Genomic DNA, 19,283 nt, shown 5'->3' with positions numbered 1-19,283 from the left:
TGTGGAAAGTAAGTAGTGTTTCTTTTGGTTTTTGTTTGTTTGTTTGCTTATTTTTGGGAAAGGACACTCATGCGAGCTTTTAATTTACTGCCTCATTTTCCTTCTCCATCCATTCGGTAACCAAAGGCAAAGCAGAGCTAATAGCTGTGTGTAGCTGCACTCGATCTTCACCGAAATGGAGTAAAGCCGAATCGCAATCTACATCTACCACCGTTCGAAAACCGACACGGAAACACGATGGAACCCCGCAAACGATACAGTTGGTTTGGTTCTTTGCTATTACTGGTCGTCGTACGGAGGGGCGAAAGGCAGAAAAAGGATCGCCCAATTAACGAACCATGGAAGAGAGTAACCTTTTAAAAAAACGTAAGCAAAGGAGGAGCAAGACGAATCGAATGGAGGAAAAAAAAAACACACACACAAAACGACACAAGTGCCACAAGCATCCTTTCTACAAAGTAACGACTTGCACCGCACTCAGATTCTTGCTTGTGCTGCCTGCTTGTGTACATGCAGAGTCCGTGAAGCGATGGCTAAAAGGCCAAGGGAAGTTCACTTTCGCAAGTGGTTTCTTATCTTCTGCTCGTGCGTGTAACGGTGTGAGTGTGTGCCTGTGTGTGGGAAGAAAGTAAAAGTAAGGGCAGTTGACAATTTTTGCTACCGGAAAAAAACGGACCGCTTGTTAGCGCGATTTGAAGCCGTTCAATTACACTGCCAATTCTGAATCTCTCTGGTGGGTAATTAAGTTGAGCTATGGAGCTATTGAAATTAATGGAACCTCAGTGCGGGTTCTTTTTTCTCTTCGGCATCAATTAAAACTACTATCGCTTCCGTGCCAGAAGATGCAGAGTTAAAGTGTAGGAAAGTAGCAAAAGAAAGATTATTAATGTTACAAAGCGTTGCTGCGAAGGGGCCTTCAGAAAAGCTGGACCAAATTCCGCGTCATGGAAATGTCTTCAAATATCTACAACCGAGCAAATGGGTTTGTACGCAAGAGCAAGAAAGAGAGCAAAGGAAAGAAAGCAACACCATATCAAAAGGTTCAGATTCATGCGAGTTGGCCTTTCGTAACTTAACCTTCCGGCCGTCTGTCACCTTTCACTTTCGCCACCCTCGAGACGCAACGCTGGCAGGCAGGCAGTACACGGAGCATGTCGCCACCACGAGCGCGCTCGGTGCACGACCTGTTGTGTCCGTTTTAAGAGACGGTGGTTCCTTTAACCCGACCGGTACCAGGTGGGAGAGAGGGAAGGAATTTTTGTTTTTTTGGTTGGAAATCTGGTTGCCAGTGTGCGGTGTTGGGGCGCATCCAAACCGTTGCGATGTTGTTTGGATGTTGCCGGCGAGGCGAACGAGGGTCACCACCAGTCTGCGCAACAGCTGAGCTGCGTTGTGTGCCGTCCGCTGGCCGAGACCAGGGTCTGGCAGGTGTGTGGGTGTGTGTTTTCCGATGAGGTCGCGTGTTGGGAATAAAAATAAAACCTACGAATATCTGACAAGCAGAGGAAACTGGTGGAAAGGGGACATTATTATTATGACCGCGTTAACAACATATCGATACACTCCGCGAGAATGTTCAATATACTAAGGTGTCATAAATTAGGTGAACTCAAATGTGGAGTACCTTAAAATTGGGTCCTCTGCTATACGAGCCGCTTTTATTAAAGAAGCGAACTAAGTTCATGCACGAGCAAATTCTACCACACTCCAACATTGGCCATAATAAATTGAACAGCCTTGGAGTAGGGAAAACGAAAATCTGCCCCCGAAATGATTGAAGGTCATTTGAGCCGCCCCTCAAAAAACGGCGAAGCTATTTGTCAGAAAGGGATTTTTGGAGGGTTTGCTGACAAATCACCGGCCATGTTGCTGCACGCGCCCTTCCTGGGGCGTGGGGAACTCGTCTCGGAGAGCTCGCCCATTCTCCAAATCTCAAGCCAGGCAGCACCTTACGGGCATGATCCATCAAAGCGCAGTGGAAAGGGGAGAAGCAAAAAACAAAAACAAAACAAAACATTCCAAATGATCAGAAACAAGTCGCTGAGATCTGTCAAGCGGAGCCGAACGTTTGATTTATTGCAAATCAATTGTCAAACCGTTTTGCCGAGCGAATAATATGCCTAGAAGCGGTGGCTGTCAAGTTTTGCTTCAATTTGTGCTATTTGGACGATAGATTTGTGATGTTGTAGATTAGGTGGCTTACAAGATACTGCCGCACATAAACCAAAACAACACAGTGGCTACGGTGGACACAGCGTACGGGCAGAGTCGGTATGATTTTCGATTGATATGTTAATTTTAGAATAATGTCTGATTTAAATTATGCCGCATTAATCAACGTACAATGGCTTCCCCGTTAACGGTGGTTGACTTATTATTGCTTCTCTGGTGTGTGGCCGAGCCGTTCACAATCGGTTGGTTTGTCATGAGCAGAATACGACGACAGAGTAGGAAGTTGTTTAACAAACATAATGCCTTTCCCTCGGGTATCTCTGGTGGTTCATGTCGACTATCAGCAGGACGCGAGTAGAAATATTTGGTGTGGGCCCTATCGGAGATTTCCAAGCTGAGGTGAGACGATTACATGCTTATTATACTACCATTCGTCTCTAGCTAGATCATTAAATTAATGCTCCAGGATAAAGAGATTATTTGAAAGGTAGAGAGAACCAATTAGACTTCCTTTGTTAAGATACGGTCACATTAAGAATCATATGCCGCACGAAATCCCTCAAGGCAATTGGAAGTCATTTTAATTACTCTGAAAGGACGCTACGATTCATAACCAAGCGTTCATCCCAGTCCATTCCCATTCGATTTGATTCCTGAACTTCCGTTGCTATCATCCACGTTCCGTCAAACAATAAAGCGCCACGGGGCGCACGGGTCACAGGAAACCCTTAAAGCGACACACGTTAACATCACCTGGTTTACGCTTGAGAAATATATCGAACGCTCCTAGTGCACCGTACGTCGACGAACACTGCGTATCCCGGTAGTCGATTTCGATGCGCAAGTTCTGTAGTAAGCCACCGGGAGCCGTCACCACGCGCGTGGCCATCTCGATAACCGGTAGCACCGTGGACAGGATGCGTATGTCACGGTTTTTGCTCGGCTTTTTCGGCAGCAGTATGGCAAACTTGACGTAGTTACCCTGCGTATCGTCGGCGATTCTGGGGTGTTGATTCACAACGCCAGCATTTGCTCGTACATGATCGCAGCCATCGTCGTACGGAGCCTCGCCGACAGTGTTACGTGATGATCGGTTCGCAAAATGGGTGCCATCCCTTGGTGCTGTCACAGTGACAGCTGCCAATGGTGACGGATCACTCGGGTGACTACTATTACTGCCATTATCACTAGAGAGCAGATGATAGTTGGTGGTATTGTGCGTTGCAATCTGCGCCGCCACTGCACCGCTGTCGATCGATCCGTACACGAGCGATGTCCGTTCATGTCCCGGGACGGATGAAGCGAGTACGTAGAGCAATAGTGTCAGACAACACCGCACCACAGCACGGCCCCAATCATCGTTCGCACGGGCCGACATGCTAGTGGTGAGGATACACACTACACCGCACACTACCGATTTATGCTTTGTACACACACGCACGGTTTCACACGGCTGCACCATCCACACGGCATTACCGGTAAAATTAACCGCACACCATCATCGTCACGGGGTTCTGGGGTGGTGGCGTAGGAACTGATTACCACCTTTTTTCTTCTTTGCGCTCAAACACTTACACACACACACTTTCCCACTTTGTGGTCACACCATCCACCCAGTATCACTTACAAACACACCACAGTGACACATTGCACACACATTTATCAAAACCTCATTATTATTTACATCGATATGACCGCACCATTACGGTTGGTGGGTAAAAACTTTTTTCCGCCCTTTATTTTTTTTACACTACTCACAGTATCGAACCAATTCGCCGCGCTCGAGAACACGGTACAACACTACCACTGCACACTCCCGGATGTTTTGCACTTGGCAACGGCGAGCTGTTTATACTGTACGCTTCACTGATTCACCACGACCAGACATCTGCTTCGCGATCTATTTCAACCCTTTTCGGCGCTTGTCAGCCTGGAGCAAAGGGGGGGAGAAGCTGTTCTGATATCACCAGCCTGTCATTAACATTTGCGTGACGTTTTCACCGCTTCGCTCCTCCGGTGTGATGCGCTGATGCTCGATATACTCCTATCCTGGGCAGAGAAATAATACGATTATGGAATGGTGGTTCGCGCCCATGCCGGCGCACCGAAATGGACTATCGAATTTTACGATCGGTTATGGTTCGGTGATGTTATGGCGGGTTGCTTTAGTAGATGTGTTTTTGCTTTTTTTTTCATTTTAATCGACGTCGTTTTACCATTCAAAAGCTGTGTTGTACACGCGCGAACGTTGTCGCGTAACACAGCTACGCGTGGGGAAGTTGGCCGTCTGAAGCACTTATCAAACGGCACAGCGTGGGTTAGGCGCGAGGGATGGGTGAGAGAGTACTGGTGTTGACACTCTATACTAAGAAGAGGATACATTTGTGGGGGAAAGCTTTCACTTCACCCTAACAACCAACGAGGGACGTCTCTGAGCGATAATGAATATTAAAACGCAGTTGTGTTTAGTTGGAATTTGGCGGTATTTCGAGTGGTTGATTGAACACGAGCCACAAGATAAACGATCGATAAAGCATTGGTCTCATGAGATAAATAATGACGAGACCTTCTATAGTGGTCATGATAGGGTAAGGTTCGCTGAAAAAATGTATTCTAAAATCCCAATTAATTTGTGGTATCATTAACCATTTCAAAACGTCCTTTAAAATGCTATTAATTACAACTGAAAATGTCAAATGGTGTTGCATTATTATGCTGCTCATTTAAAATAGGTCTATTTTTGTGTGCAAATCTGGAAACCTTAAAAAAGCCTCCGGACCAGAAAAGAGCTGTCAATCGCATCGTAAGGTCTCATCAATAGATCAGCTAGAGAGCAACGCTGAGATGAAACAATCCTTCATTCACAGCGCTGCTCGTCACTTTCCCTCTTGCTTTAAACCAATTTGTGCCAAACTTCTGGCATGAATAGCAGGTGGCTGCCTCACCAGCACAATTTCATGATGAGAGGTGAAAACAATTTCGTAACACTTTGACTGATTGCTTCGCCAGCAACAGGCGATGCGAGGTCACAAAGTACGGTTTTATCGTAAACTTGATCCGTTGAAAAATTACACAAAAAAAAAAAAAAATGAAACCGGCGTGCGAACCACTCATTTGCAAACGACAGTTGCTTAATTGAAACCGTTCGCCAGCAGCAGCCACCAGCCAGTCAACCCGCTGTTACGGCGGCTGCTGTGTCCCTTTCGCCGTGCCTAATGCTGATGGCAATTATGTGTGTGCGTGTGTGCTTTTTGATGTTTTGTTTTGAATTTCGGTTCGCTGCCGCTTCTTTTTTTTTAGGTTTCACCTGAGTGCAGGTTGGAGGATTTTAAAATTTACTCGATTACTCAACCTGGTAAGTGAGTTGATTTGTATGGGAAACGATGAATATTCACAGCGGGGTGGTACTTTGTTAGGAGAATTTAACATAATGTTGAGGCTTTTGTAATGCAAGGAATAATTACTAAAGACGCCAGGAAACCGAAACCGGAAAGAATTCGATCCTTCTTTTCGAAAACAATTCCATTCCATTAAACCGATCGAAAGTATGTTCAATTATTTTAGGCATTTTTAATTAATGGCTCAAGTAAAGCGACGTCGCAGCGAATTAAGTTTAAGCGTTCGTTCTATAGCAGTAGCAGCAGCATCAGCAGAGGCCAAAACATGATCCAAGATTTAATCAAGCGAGAGGCTGTCAAAAGAATGTTTCAAGAAACATTTTCATTCGACCTCATTTATCAGAAAATAGTCTTAGTAAAAGTATTTTTCCCATTCTATTTTTTCACTATTACCTCTCAAATGACCATGCCAGCAAATGGGTACCTTTTTGCGTTTTTTATGGCGTTTTTGTCATTCGATGAGTTGGTGTGCACTGAATAATGATGTCCATCAATCAGAAACACTCAATCGAATGCTGTTTTTGTGTGCTATGATTCAATCCTTTTACTTCGTGGGAATCCTTTCTTTTCTAAATAATGGACCCAAAAATTTCCTAAAAAGTAATACATTTTTTGTACGAAAAAACTGTTTGAAGGCATTTTTTGTGCGCAGAAAACATGCTGATTTAGATTTTATTTGCGAATGTCTACTAAATTAAAACCCAAATCTTGGTTAAAAAGATATCAGTTTCCAATATATTACTACAGCTCGGCATCTTTGGTGTTTGAAGGTAACGAATGCTCATATTTTAGCAAAAGTGACCTCATATTTGGTAGTGCTTTCCGATGTCATCCAATTAAAGAAGCTTTTTGAATAAAATGCATCTCATCTCATTGTCTGTTGGCACCGCGCCAACACTGCTGCCAATAAAAAGCTAAAGGGCACCAAAGAAATTAAACGAATGGCAAATCTGGCCATTCCTATGCTGCTCATTTTTCTTGTTGCATTTTTTTTTTGTTATTATTATTTAGACACTGCAACGAAAGCGTCTTTTTTCTGCACACCAAAGCGACACTTTGAAAATTCCACACTTTATTATAGATTCGGAATGATCCAGCAGTGTGTGACTGTTTTGTATTTTACGATCTCAAAAAGGTTAAAATGATTCGCAGGCAGCAACACGAGGTTTGTTTTTTGCCTGTGTTGAGAATTTTATATTTATTTAGAGGTTTGTTTTTCATATGCAAAAATGACCTCCAGCTCTTTATGTCTATTGCATTGGGTGAAAGACAGTGTGGTTACTGTATTATTTTTGCGTAGCTTTTATTATTATTTTAAAACAAGTTTCGGGGACAAGTCTGTTGCAGCATACAATTAAACTTTAGCAGTATTTTTTGTCCCGTCCACAGCCGTTAAGAGGTTTAGTTTTAATCACTTCGGCTGAGGACTTTTGCTTTTTAACCCTTTGCAGTGAATAAATTCAAGGAGATGCGTTTTGTTGATTAAATGTATGCTATCTGCTTTTATTTTGCAGCGTATTCGAGTGGTTCAGCGTACCAATGTGAATAGTGATTAAAAGTTGTAATAAAAGGTAAAAAAATTAATCTTCAATTATGTCAACTCTGATGTCTGGGCAAATAATACATTTCAGCATTTTGAACCATTCTGTCGAATCATAGGAGATTTATTTATTTTTAATTTCTTCATTCATTTGCATTTGGAGGATAAAACTCTCTTGCCTCCCCAATGTTCGTTCGGTTCGTGTCCGACCGATTCAAACAGGAATATCCTGTTGTGGCGCTCTTGTGCAACCGTCTGCCGTGAATGTGTTGGTTCCCGAATGGTAGCAGAGTGAGCGACACATGCAACCTTAAAAACCCTATAAAAAAGCAAACACACACATATATTCAAACATTCTTGACATAAAAACGAAAGCGTTTGCCCTTTATAGAGCGCATCCATAATTTGACACAGAAATTTGCACAGAACGATCTTGGTTTCACTTTCCGTTGAATGTTATAGGAAAACAGTCATTGAAACTTCGAGCATTATCTGCTGTCTGTGTTTAGGCTGGGCTGTATGGGTGGTAGACAGACGAAATATTTGTTTTCCAAATTAATCATGGTCCAACGCGACGGTCCGAAGAGACAAAGTTGACCCATCAGATAACATCGTTCGCACCGGGTCGGCTTTCGGAGGTACGAAGCACCAAACCACCGGTACGGTTGTGTGTGTGTGTGCTTATGTCTGTGCGACTGATCTTCCACAAAACCATATGATGGTCGTGGCAGCGAGCAAAAACAAAAGTTGTCGCACTACCTCGCCAACAAAACTTCCACCTTCGGCCGTGCAAGTCCATCCGAAAATCAGCATACTAATGACCGCGATAATCTGCGTTCACCTATGTAACGTTTCGCGTCTCTCGTCCCACCGATCGCCTTTGACACCGGTGCACGAGTGGACGTGGACGACCGATCTTATCGGAGCGGTACGAACGGACACCGCAAATGGCACCGAGGAGCCGTTTTCGCTCACCGCGAACAAACGAACCACCGCCGATTTGAAGAATTGCATGCTTGGCCCTATCGTCAGTGCCAGCCATATCGCCACTCTTCCGTGCGTACATGCCGGTTTCTATTGCACGGAACTGGAGCTATAAATTGGCATCTAGAGACACTATTAATAGGGAAAACAAGTTTGCAAAAACCAAAACAACACAAAAAAATAGCCCCCGATGATGGAGAGCTGATGAATAACGCATCAGCGCAACCAATCCGGACGAAGGTGTACGCTGTCGGGCGGCCACAGGACCCACACGGATGTCACCACCCGTGAACCGCTGACATTTATCTGGTGCTTTGTTTTCGATGCTATTGTGGCATAATGGTCAGGTAGGACAAGCTGCGGTTGAAGATTCGCAAACAAGCTGCGCGGTGGTAGGAAAGTCGCTCGGATCTTCCGGAACGGCGCGAATGGGTCCGACGGTGAAGTAATAAAAACCATTAGGATAAATTATGTGCTCGATAATTGATTTTTTTTGTTTGGCCTTTTGGGGGTAGAGGAAAATGAAGCGATTATGATGTTTAAATTCATTTATAATTTAATTGATTCGTTGAAAGCTTTAGTGGAGCACCAGCACCCCGACCAAGTGATTTAACTCATTAAATTCGTTTTGCATTAGTTTTTAATAGGAGTACCTCTCATTAAATAGCAGAAACCCAGCACGGCACAAACGATCGTTGGTTCGAATTGGTTTAAAATATGTTGCGTATTTTTGGCTATTTTTAGTTCCCCTTGTTAAGTATTGTATTAATTTGCATTGAAAGATAAGATCGTCCGTGGTTTGTGAAACCACAGATAAAAGCAAGTTTGAATAGAAACTTTAGACTTTGTTAGTTTTAAAAATACGCAACCAGTGGGACATTATTTTTAGCACAGCTTCTCACCGTAGTTTGCATAAAATTTACACAAATTTACAAAACTGGCCAGAGATGTATCATCCTGCCGGGTCGTTTTGTGGAAGAATAAAGCATCCTTCAGTTATACCTTCTGTCCATGTAGAATAAAACAAAGACTAGGAAGGTGAAACCAATCCTTCCTCTGTCTACACTGCACGATCAGGCCCCGCGGGGAGGTGATGATCACGATCGCTAAAAATTGGCTAATTAACGCACCAGCCGTAACTGAGCCGTGAGAAACGTTGTTTGGCTGTGCTGTTATTGTATCATTTTTGGCATTTAATCCGCAGAGCCTACGGACGATTCGTTGGTACGCTTTCGCACAAAGTGGACAACAATTACCATCGCGAGCGTGTTCCTGGGATGGTGCTCGCGTATTTTCCTAAGCGATTTAATTAACTGTTTGCTGCGTGTGTGCAGGCCGCCGTACGCCCGACCGTCCGCCCCGTGTGGAATGTGTAAATTTAATAATCATCAGTTGCAGTTGCTTCAATCAACCGTGTCCCACGGTGGATGGGTGGGGGCACGACCAGGCAGGTTTCATCCACCGTACTGCATTACAAACCTGCACCCACTCGCCCCCCCATGTCCGGTCCCACGTGTGCCGGGGCGTTTTCACGCGGTCCCTTCAGCACGATTGTCGCTTACGGTCTGAAATGAGTGGCACGCGTTTATGTAAATGTCGCACCAGAACATGACTGTGATCGCGCGAAATAGTACCGCTTCGGGGCCGGATTCCCTAACGACTCTGGATGCCTTACGTGTGGCTCTTTTTTTTCTTTTTTTTATTTTCTGTGTGTGTGAGTGTATCTCTCTGTTAGTCACACTCGTCAGTCTTTACCATCGTCATTTCATTCCGTTCGTTAGCGTCGGTCATGGGACACAATCTGCACGTTGGCAATTTGTTGGGCGCTGTAAACGCAACACTCTACACTTACAGTGGGCTGTTTGATGCCGAGGACATGAAAACCGAAAATACGGCAAAAAAGATAAGATGCCCGGTCACAAAAAGATCGCTGTTGAGAGAGGTCTATAAAATTGCAAAAACGAAGATGTTAACGATGAATTTCGTGCGCCTTGTGAGATGAATAAATAATAGGAAAAGTAACATGAAGCACGAAACATTTATCACAAACCAAACAGAGGTTTACAGAAAGTGTTATCAGATAATCTAACAAAAAAAAAACATCTTCCCAAGAAGTCGGGAAAAAGTATTTTTAGAAATTGATTAGATATTTGTAAGTATCTCAACATGTGTATCGATCAAGAATGAAAGAAACTTTATCGAGGATAATAATCAGTTCATTGCCATCTCGAATAATGACTAATTTAGTACGACATCTTTGGTTATGTTTCCGATACACTTAATTTGAAGTGAAATCCATTCAGTACATCAGAACAATCAATGTTTCGTTGGCGCGTTGTAGTGCTTTAAAATCTTCCCCAAAGTACACGAGTAAAACAATTCCCCACCCCAAACGGGGTTTGCTGATGCCGTCTGTTGCCGTCCTTAGTGCGCAAAGTCTTTAGTTCGTTTGAGTTGTTCGTTCGGGTGTTTTAGCAGAGCCGTCGCCAGGCTGGACAGCGATACCGTCCAAGGAAATTTCCATAAAGTTCCCATCTTCCGTCGTAAGACCACCTCCGCGCTAGAGACAATGTGTGTAAGCCGGGCCGGGCCAAATCCTGCCAATATGGTTTAAGCTCAGCATGATGTGTTTCGCCACTGATGGGCCAGCCTTTTAGCGAGGGTCATAAAACTTTTGCAACCACCAACACTACCGAGGGGTGGTAATCTTCTCAAGGCGCTGCGTCTCTTCTGGAGAACAGTTTATGAGGATTTCGTTTATGTACTTCTGGTCGCCGCTTGTTGATGTTGCTTCTGCTGCTTCTGATGGCTACATCTCAAAACGTCTTCGAGTGCCTATTTGCGGCGGTGCTTTTGGGTACCGGTCTTCATTCTATCTCCCCCTGTCCCGTTCTGTGCGTACCGGTCCCGGAACTCGCGCCTTACTTTTCGCTTGTCGCGTACGTTTCCTTGGCAGTGTGCGCGAGAAAACATTTACATTGAACCGCTTGGAAGCACGTGACGGACAACGTTTAAATACCGAGCACACACTGTTTAGACAGCTGCACTGTGTATACGGGTGGCATGCAAATGGCTAAGCAAATGGGCGAAACCCCTTTGTGTATGTGTATGTAGGAGACGAGGAGTTGCGAAATTTAATGATGAGCACACATAGTCAACGCGTTAATAGTGAAAGCCGTACCAAAAGCACCCATCATCGCTCAAAACCGTTTCTCAAAACCATTTATTCGGCACTTTCTGGGTGTTGTCAATTAGCGTTATTCGTGTTATGTGAAGTGTGAAAAGGAGTTCGCGAAACCACTTCAATGTTTAAATGAAAATAAACGTGAATCAAAGCAGTTTTTACATCTTTAATGCATCGAAACTGAGAACGGGACGAACATTTGTATTACAAATTTCAAACCAATGCACGCACGACGAAATGTGTCAGGCATTTCTCGCTCTGGAATAGGTGTCGTGAAGCAACATACCTCGGCACATACAATACCTTACCTCTTCGGCATTATGGGATGGTGGCGAGATGAAATACACCGTCTCCACCAGATGGAACCGTCAGCACAACCAACCGTAATGCATTCCAATGCGCCCGGCGAGACGAGATTGAATGTGAAGCTCGGAGGTTCGATTTTTCCGCTACATTTACTCCGTCCTCCGTTCAAGGAAGATGCATTCCTTGAAACGTTCCGAGTGAAATCTCACCCCTTTGCATGTCACGTGATGTGGAGAGAACATAACATGGACAGAAAGTCAATGCAAGCCATGCCATTGCTCGGCACTGGACGATTGGAAAAGCATATTAATCCACTTCCAGCTCAAACTAGCATTTCGATTGAATCCTTTTGAAAATGATTTCACTTTGATGGCGGGGCGTGAAAATTATGCCCAACCCGCTTGAACACCGACAGGATATTAAATATATAGAGAAAGGAGTTCAGTGCAGCCGGACAGGGGTTTGATCGAAATTGCTTTCATCTCACCGCTCGGAATGGAGGAGGGCTGTGCCTGTGACGGGCGGTTCGATGAACTCTCACCTCCCTGTAATCGTCATTAATTATGATGTAAATTAAATAGCTAAAATTACGCCGAGAATTAGGATTGCTGTTCGGTAGGAGCGTGTTTTGCTCGACAGTTCTCAGAAAGATTTCTGCAGAAAAATGAGAAATCATTTGAAGGAAGGAAATGGCAGGAGTGAAAAAAAAGAAAGAACCGAACAATCCGGATGTTTCTTTCTGCAGTGAAAATATAACTCAATCCCAAGGCGATGACTTTTCCGCCGCTGTGAACTAATTGCACGCCCGAAGATTCCCGGTATTATTCCTCAACATCAAAAGCGAGGGCACAGTACAACATCGCGGGCGGATCTTCTTTTTAGCAAAACGAAAAGAGGCGACCGTATCTGCGGTAAGCCGCACAGCATAGGTCGGTTTTTTCCTCCTGCTCAGCAACATTATTTCCACTGTAAAACGGTACCAGGAAAGAACATTAAGCATTGTGCTAACCACACCACGACATTGCAGGCAGTGCATTAGCAGCTTGCTGTCGGGTCGGTTCGTAATGAAAGGTGAGATTTCATCTTGAATTGAAAGGAGACGGTGGATTGAAATATTGCCCCGTAGTGGCATAAATCTTACAATCTCTATTTGTCGTTGATTTGTCTACACGAACAAGCATTTAGCAGTGAATTCTTTACTCCATGTTATTAAAGTCGTGCGCGAGTTACACCACACCAGCTCGCTCCCGGACTAAGCCCCAGCCCCGATGATGAATGGGGACAATAATCATAACCCCATGCAATCGCACAGTCGATCAAACTCAATGAACATGCATCAATCTGTCAGATGGTTCTCGCCGTTTTCTCGCCTGCCTTTTAGTAGCGCAACAATGTAGCTGCCCATGCGAGGTGGTACCAGGGCTTTGCTTAGCTCCCGTAACGTCGATTGTGTTTACCGCAGAAGTATCTGTCAATAAATCACCAGCCGTTTTGCCCGACACGTTCCATGTTCCGGCGCATGCATTGCGGGGTGGCAAAAAAAGAAGAAACAAATGCAATTTATCGAGTCACATATCGATGCAATCGAGAGAGAGAGAGAGAGAGAGAGAGAGAGAGAGAGAGAGAGAGAGAGAGAGAGAGCGAGGGGAGAAGCGGCTGAATGAAAGCCTTTTGCCCATACCTTTATGTGTCCGGTGAACAATTTAATTTGTTCGCTCGTTGAGCATAGGGGATCGCGAAGGTAGGCGGATGAACGCTTGGCAAAAAAGAAGCAATATATTGTAACAAATCGTCTACTAGTCGTCATACACACGCACACATTAGTCGTCGTCGTGCACCCATGTCAATGAGCATCACACATGTATGTCCGGCAGGTTGTGGCAGGTGCAATGGACCGGAACGAATTTGAACGTGCTGACACGTGGAAAGGGCGCAACGGTTATACGCGCAAATGCAAATGCAATGCGACGGTGTTGCCCTGTGCCTGTGGATACCGTCGGATGCGCATCTATCTCGATGCTAATCGTGACGATGATGGTACAATGTTGTTATGGGCCGATGAAGCTTGTGTTAATTATGGACAATTAATTATGCACGATTTATGCTCGCAGATTATGTCCACCTGTCCGGTTTGCGTATTGTTTGTGAATTGATTTTAATTAGCACCGATTGACGATAATTGACTGGTAGGCGCGTGAAGAAGCTAGTTAACAGATGGAGTAAGTTAGAAAGGTTGCTTATTCAAATATAATAATAAGCATAAATAGATAGTACGGTAAAGAATGTTTTAGAAAAGGCACATGTTAAGCGAATTTTATAACTGAAAATAGCATGAAAACGTGGAGAATAAGGCCAAAGTCCTAATAATGTAAATTTAAATAAAGTAAATTAAAAACCAACATGAAAACGCAGCCAAAAAATGTCAATGATTGAATAAACAACTGAAATCGTCCGAGTACTAATTGATACGTCGATTCGGTCAACCAACGTCGATTCGGTCAACCAACGTCGATTCGGGCAGTTCCACCCATCCAGACGGGTTTACGGGTACAAAGAGAAAAAAAAACCTTCAAAATAACTCACAAAAACCAACCACCAAACCAGAACGAGACGGTTTTACTCGCAACCATCGGAATCGGTTGGAAATCGGGTGTGTTTATTTATAATCGAGCAATTTTCTCGGCCAAATATCTAATTGCCTGCACTTCATGGCAATGTGTCGATCGTCGAGTACGATCAAATTTCTATGGTCGATATTAGACCGGGAACAGTGGGGAAAGGGGAAGCACTAAATTGGACGACCTGGAAGACGTGCAGCGGTCAAGTTGAAGGGAAACCGACGTTCACAGTGCTTTATGTTTGTGTAAGCTGCACCATCGCAAGCAACTGTTCGTGTGAATGAAAGAAGAAATGGAAGGAAAATCCTTTTTTTTTTGGCTGCTGTGTCGCGCACATAGCATCATACATTTTTATAACGTTGCACCAATTTGCCCCACCAGATTGTAATGTTGGTCACATCCTTTCGTACGAAAAGTGTAATAAATTAAAGCGCAAAGGACAAACACCACAAAACTGCCATCGGCGGTTACAAGCAAAAAAACGTAGAACGATGAGCCTCGCAAGGAAGAATGATGAAAAATTCATTAGGAACAAATGTTAGAGACCTCGCTTCTTTCTCTTCCCATCTACTCTCAAGGGTCTGCTTTATCTTAGCGAGCTGCCGCTGTGAAGTGAGCATGGATGGGTGGAATTCCACGGAGAATAATTAGCAGCAACTAGCAAATGGGTCGGTTGAGGGATGATATTTATTTTTGCTGAATTTTGACGTACGGATAATTAATGTATTTGGCGTGTAGGAGAGGCAGCAGAAAAGGTGACAGCGAACGCGGTACATTGGACAGCAAAAATATGAATCTTTTTGGTGTTACATTATTTGCCAACTAAGCCATACATAATACAATAATCGGTAAGATTGTGAAGTGTAATAAAAAAGTAGTCCAACCGTTTTTGATTCATTCGTATGTCAGCAATACATTGCCCCCTCAAGCAAAAGTATTTGTTATAAAATCGGCGATGAATAGGTATCTAGAAAACGGTGAGATATTGTTTCGCATTATCTAAATGAACCTATAAAAACTAATAGCCCGTACTCAGATTGATGTTTTAATCGGAAGAGCAGCAAACAAGTAGATAAATCACAACACCAAGAAGTAATTAATATTCCATACTAAGAAATGAATCATATGAACAATTCCTTGCAACTCTATCACACGCTGCGACTGCATGTTGTAAAAGGTGAGGGAACAATACATTGCTCACACAACCAGTTTCACAACTCTCTGCCACGTGCAGGAGTGCTTCTAGTGCTTCCAGGTTCTAGTAGTAGTAGTAGTAGTTCATAATTGATTCTTCCATAGACAGCGATGCATTTCGGTCGATGCATCTTTTCGTACCGCTTGCACAGCCATACACAAACACATTAATAACGTTCCACTTCCTCTGCAGATCGAATGAAGCTGTGAAAAGGGCGAACGATCGTTCGGTGTGATGGATGACAGTATTGGATTACGTCGTTAGAGCTTCCTCCCTCCCTGGTGCATCATTTTATGGTTACTACCCTTTTCCCTAGCACTACCCATTACCATCAGAGTGTAAGCAGCGGCTCCGAAACTTGCTGAAATGATTTGTCTTGGTAGATGTAGTTTTGGATGGGCATGGATGTAAGAACAGTAGAAGTGAAACAGAAAATCGCGCTACAAGCTTTCCCTGACCATTCGCGTTCTCTTGGGAAAATGCAGCACCAGGGCACAGCTACCCTTTCAGCAGCTTGTTTAATTTTGTTCCATGGTTATTTTGTTCGCTTGCTTTCCATTTCCACCAACTACCATTCGACGCACTGTTGTGGTGTGTGCCGCCCATGGATGCTTTTAATTAAACCAACAAACCAAACCATCCGCTTCGGTTCTTGCTGGATCAAACATTCGCCCACTGTCGGATTGCTTTCCATCGAGCAGGGTGTAGGATGCATTTTACAGCGAATTGGAGCGCACGTGCTTATTTGCTCGGGGAACGATACAGGCTAGTTGAAAATAACGCCATGAGTCAGGGCTGGCGCGCAAGATGATGCGCCTAACGATGTCGTTCAAGATCAAGGTTACAGCGGCACTAGCGTGCGAGCGTGAAATGATCGGCCACTTTAATACCAATTATCGAGCTGCTGGTATATTGCACGACACGGAGCCGCGTCTGATGGAGGTTATGATAAATTATCTACCGATCGCGAACAGGACAGACGGGAGGAAAACGGTGCAAAATAACCAAGTAAAAACAAATCTAACAGGGAAAACAAAATAGACGGCACGATACGGTCGCAGAATCAAAACATGTTAAAAATTATCATTTCACCATATGATGCCACTGGTCGTTTAATATATTTTTTTTTGCTGAGCAGCAGCCACACATTGCACACCTGGTGCGAGGAGATGGCCAAACAAAATCCGACAAGCGGCTTTGGAGGAACGTCTATATCCTGGATAAACGTTTATGGTTAAACCCCTCACTGCGGGGAGTTTTCTATTCTTATGCAAATCTGTCCAATTTAAACAGTCGAAAATAAAAGGTGTTGAAAATAGAATTTATAATTTTAGATCTCTGTTTGCTGTTTTGGTGTTTTGTTGTGCTTTTCTTCATGATCAGAAAACAATATCAATGAATGAACGGAGAAAGAAGCCGCTCCGAACTGCACTCCTTGTCTGCTGGAAGGTTGCAAAACAGTTTTTTTTGTGGTGCTGGTATAGTTTTTATGTTCCTAATTTGGATAAGATTGAAATGCAAACCCGAATGCTCACCTACATTCATACTGGAATTGCATTCATTAATATTTTTCGCATGTTTTATGATTAGTGAACCAATGGAGGAAACGATGCGATGCAAAAATGCGGGAAAAAAACTTGAAGAAAGATGATTTTTTTTGCTGTGAAATAGGAGAGTATTTCACCACTTTTGAAATTAGTACTGTTTGAATGGCACTTATGCAATGCAGCCGCGTAAGTAAATTTTAAAATAAAAAATATAGCTTAATACCTCATTATATAGAAAAGGATGAAATTTAAAGGATTTTGATCATAAAGATAAATTATGAAAAAAATATGTTTTAAATTCTGATCAAATAATTCATCCATTTATAAGAAATAAGAAAAATCCTGTCTATTTACTACTTAAACTGCTAACTGATTTATTCAGTCAAGCTGAAAAAAAACTTCTCTATTCCAAAACACCAGCCAACACAATTGAGTGTGTAGAGCAGCGTCGGGGAGAGCTCTCATTCAGCTTTTACCGCTGTGTGCACTGTAGCCATTATTTACATAACCTTTTCCCGCCCACCAGACACCGCAATGCTACACATATTGCAGGCGTGCTGGTACAAATTGCAGTGTTTTACAAATTTGCAACTGATTTTCTTTCCTCGCTGTAGCAACACCACACACGTTCTCTAGGGGGGAGAGATGATCATCTGGTGCAGATCGTGTCAGCTGCATCATTAGTGATGTTCGGGTGTCAAAACTGGCGCGTCAAGGGCTTACTTTGTAAGCTCTGCCGCCGCTTAAGCTAGCCCCACAACCGGGTGTTGTGTATTAATGCTGCTTGTCAAAACAAGGCAGAGAGCGAGTAGGGAATTGGTGGGCAGAGAGTGAAAGATGATGGTTTCATTATTTTTACGGCCGATGCAATAGGATGCAAAAATATTCGCTTCCACTCGCTTGGGTTGCTGGTTTATTGGGAGTGATAGTTGATAAGTCGCACATGACACAACAATCGGTTTGATGACGCTTTAGTTAGTTTTATGTTTTGTAAGTTGTATTACAGGGTTTCCCACGATTTATTGGTCGGTTCCCATCAATTTTTGGTGGGTTCCCATATTTTGTTGATGCGTTCCCACGATTTTTTGGTCGTTTCCCAGAATTTTTTGGTCCAATTGTATTGATATCCAATCGGAAAATACCAATAAATTATGGGAACGAACCAAAAATCTATGGGATACGACCAAAAAATCGTGGGAACGCACCAAAAAATCATGGGAACTGACCAATAAATCGTGGGAAACCCTGTAAGGTACAGTAGTATAAAATTGATCAGTTGGTCCAGACAAGCTATATGATTCTTGTTTGTACCACTAGTATACACTTCATTGAGGCTGAGGCATCACTTTTGCATCGAGCATGTGGTGCAATTCATGCATCTAATTCCAGCTTTTCCCTTGTCGTTGCTACACTCTTCCTACCAGGAAACGGCAGATTGGTTTATTTATGAAGTGTACGTGTGTGCATGTACGTTTCCATCCTCTACACACTACAACCTGTGCTCGAAATTAATTTTAAGAGGCTTTACTGGTGTTGTACTTTTGCTCTCGAATGAGTTTATCGGAAAGTCCTACGAGCAGCTTGTTGTACAGTTTCACAAACCGATTGCCAGACCAAGGGCTCCGATTGGCCCCAACAAAATCGTACACTGCAAACCCCGAGCAAAGCTCTGAATGCAAACAAAGAGTGCAACGCACATACATCCACAGGCAATAAAAAAAAAACACACACACACATCCAACCGGAACGATCTAATACAGCTCCGTTTCATTATGATACAGCTGTGCACTTCTGGGCACATTGGCCGGATATTGAGCATCGTATTGTTTCTCCTCGGGTGTTTGTGTGTGTGTGTGTGGGGAAAATCCGCAACGGGACTCGAGATTGAGAAGGGATTTGCCGAGTTGCGAGTACGACAATCATCAGCTGTGTGCACACACGTGCATGCATTTATCACACCCGCTCCGGTCGATACATGCATGCAACAGCAACAGCAACAACCCTTCACACTCGCTGCTGCCAAACGCGCCAATCATCTCCTTTCTAGGTGTGAATATTGCGTTAAGCTTGCATCGCAGCACGTGCACTATGAGCGTACGAGTGCATCGTACGAACAGCGTTCCAGCTGTACACGCGAGAGAAATTGTTTACCCTACCGTCGGTATGCTTTCCATGCAGTCTCAACTCCAAGGAGCAGATATTGTGTTTTTTTTTTGGTGGGTTTGGAAAACACAACGAAACAGTAGAACCATTATGTTGTTTTGCAAAGGGAAAATTAGCTGCTTTAGGAAAGAATTAAACAAAAACCTGTAACCTCGATCCTTAAAACCCAGAACCGC

General features: G+C 43.6%; 2 protein-coding genes across 4 annotated transcripts in view; both read right to left on the bottom strand.

Annotated features, from left to right (window-relative positions):
• LOC121602402 (atrial natriuretic peptide receptor 1) overlaps positions 1-3,634 on the bottom strand; it is a 37,593-nt gene extending 33,959 nt beyond the window's left edge. For both annotated transcript variants that reach the window (XM_041931177.1, XM_041931180.1), the window contains exon 1: positions 2,926-3,634. In XM_041931177.1, coding sequence (XP_041787111.1) covers positions 2,926-3,634 — 709 coding nt within the window. The remainder of the gene's footprint in view (positions 1-2,925) is intronic.
• A 507-nt stretch (positions 3,635-4,141) lies between these two features.
• Positions 4,142-19,283, bottom strand: part of LOC121602443 (atrial natriuretic peptide receptor 3) — a 52,903-nt gene continuing 37,761 nt past the window's right edge. Inside the window, exon 6 of one of the 2 annotated variants that reach the window (XM_041931224.1) lies at positions 4,142-4,221. In XM_041931224.1, the coding sequence (XP_041787158.1) occupies positions 4,217-4,221 (5 nt within the window). In that variant the 3' untranslated portion in view covers positions 4,142-4,216. The remainder of the gene's footprint in view (positions 4,222-19,283) is intronic. The other variant, XM_041931208.1, reaches the window with a different exon arrangement.

The sequence above is a fragment of the Anopheles merus genome, chromosome 2R, assembly GCF_017562075.2.
Source record: "Anopheles merus strain MAF chromosome 2R, AmerM5.1, whole genome shotgun sequence".
Lineage (NCBI taxonomy): Eukaryota > Metazoa > Arthropoda > Insecta > Diptera > Culicidae > Anopheles > Anopheles merus.
This window is presented reverse-complemented; position numbering and strand designations above follow the sequence as displayed.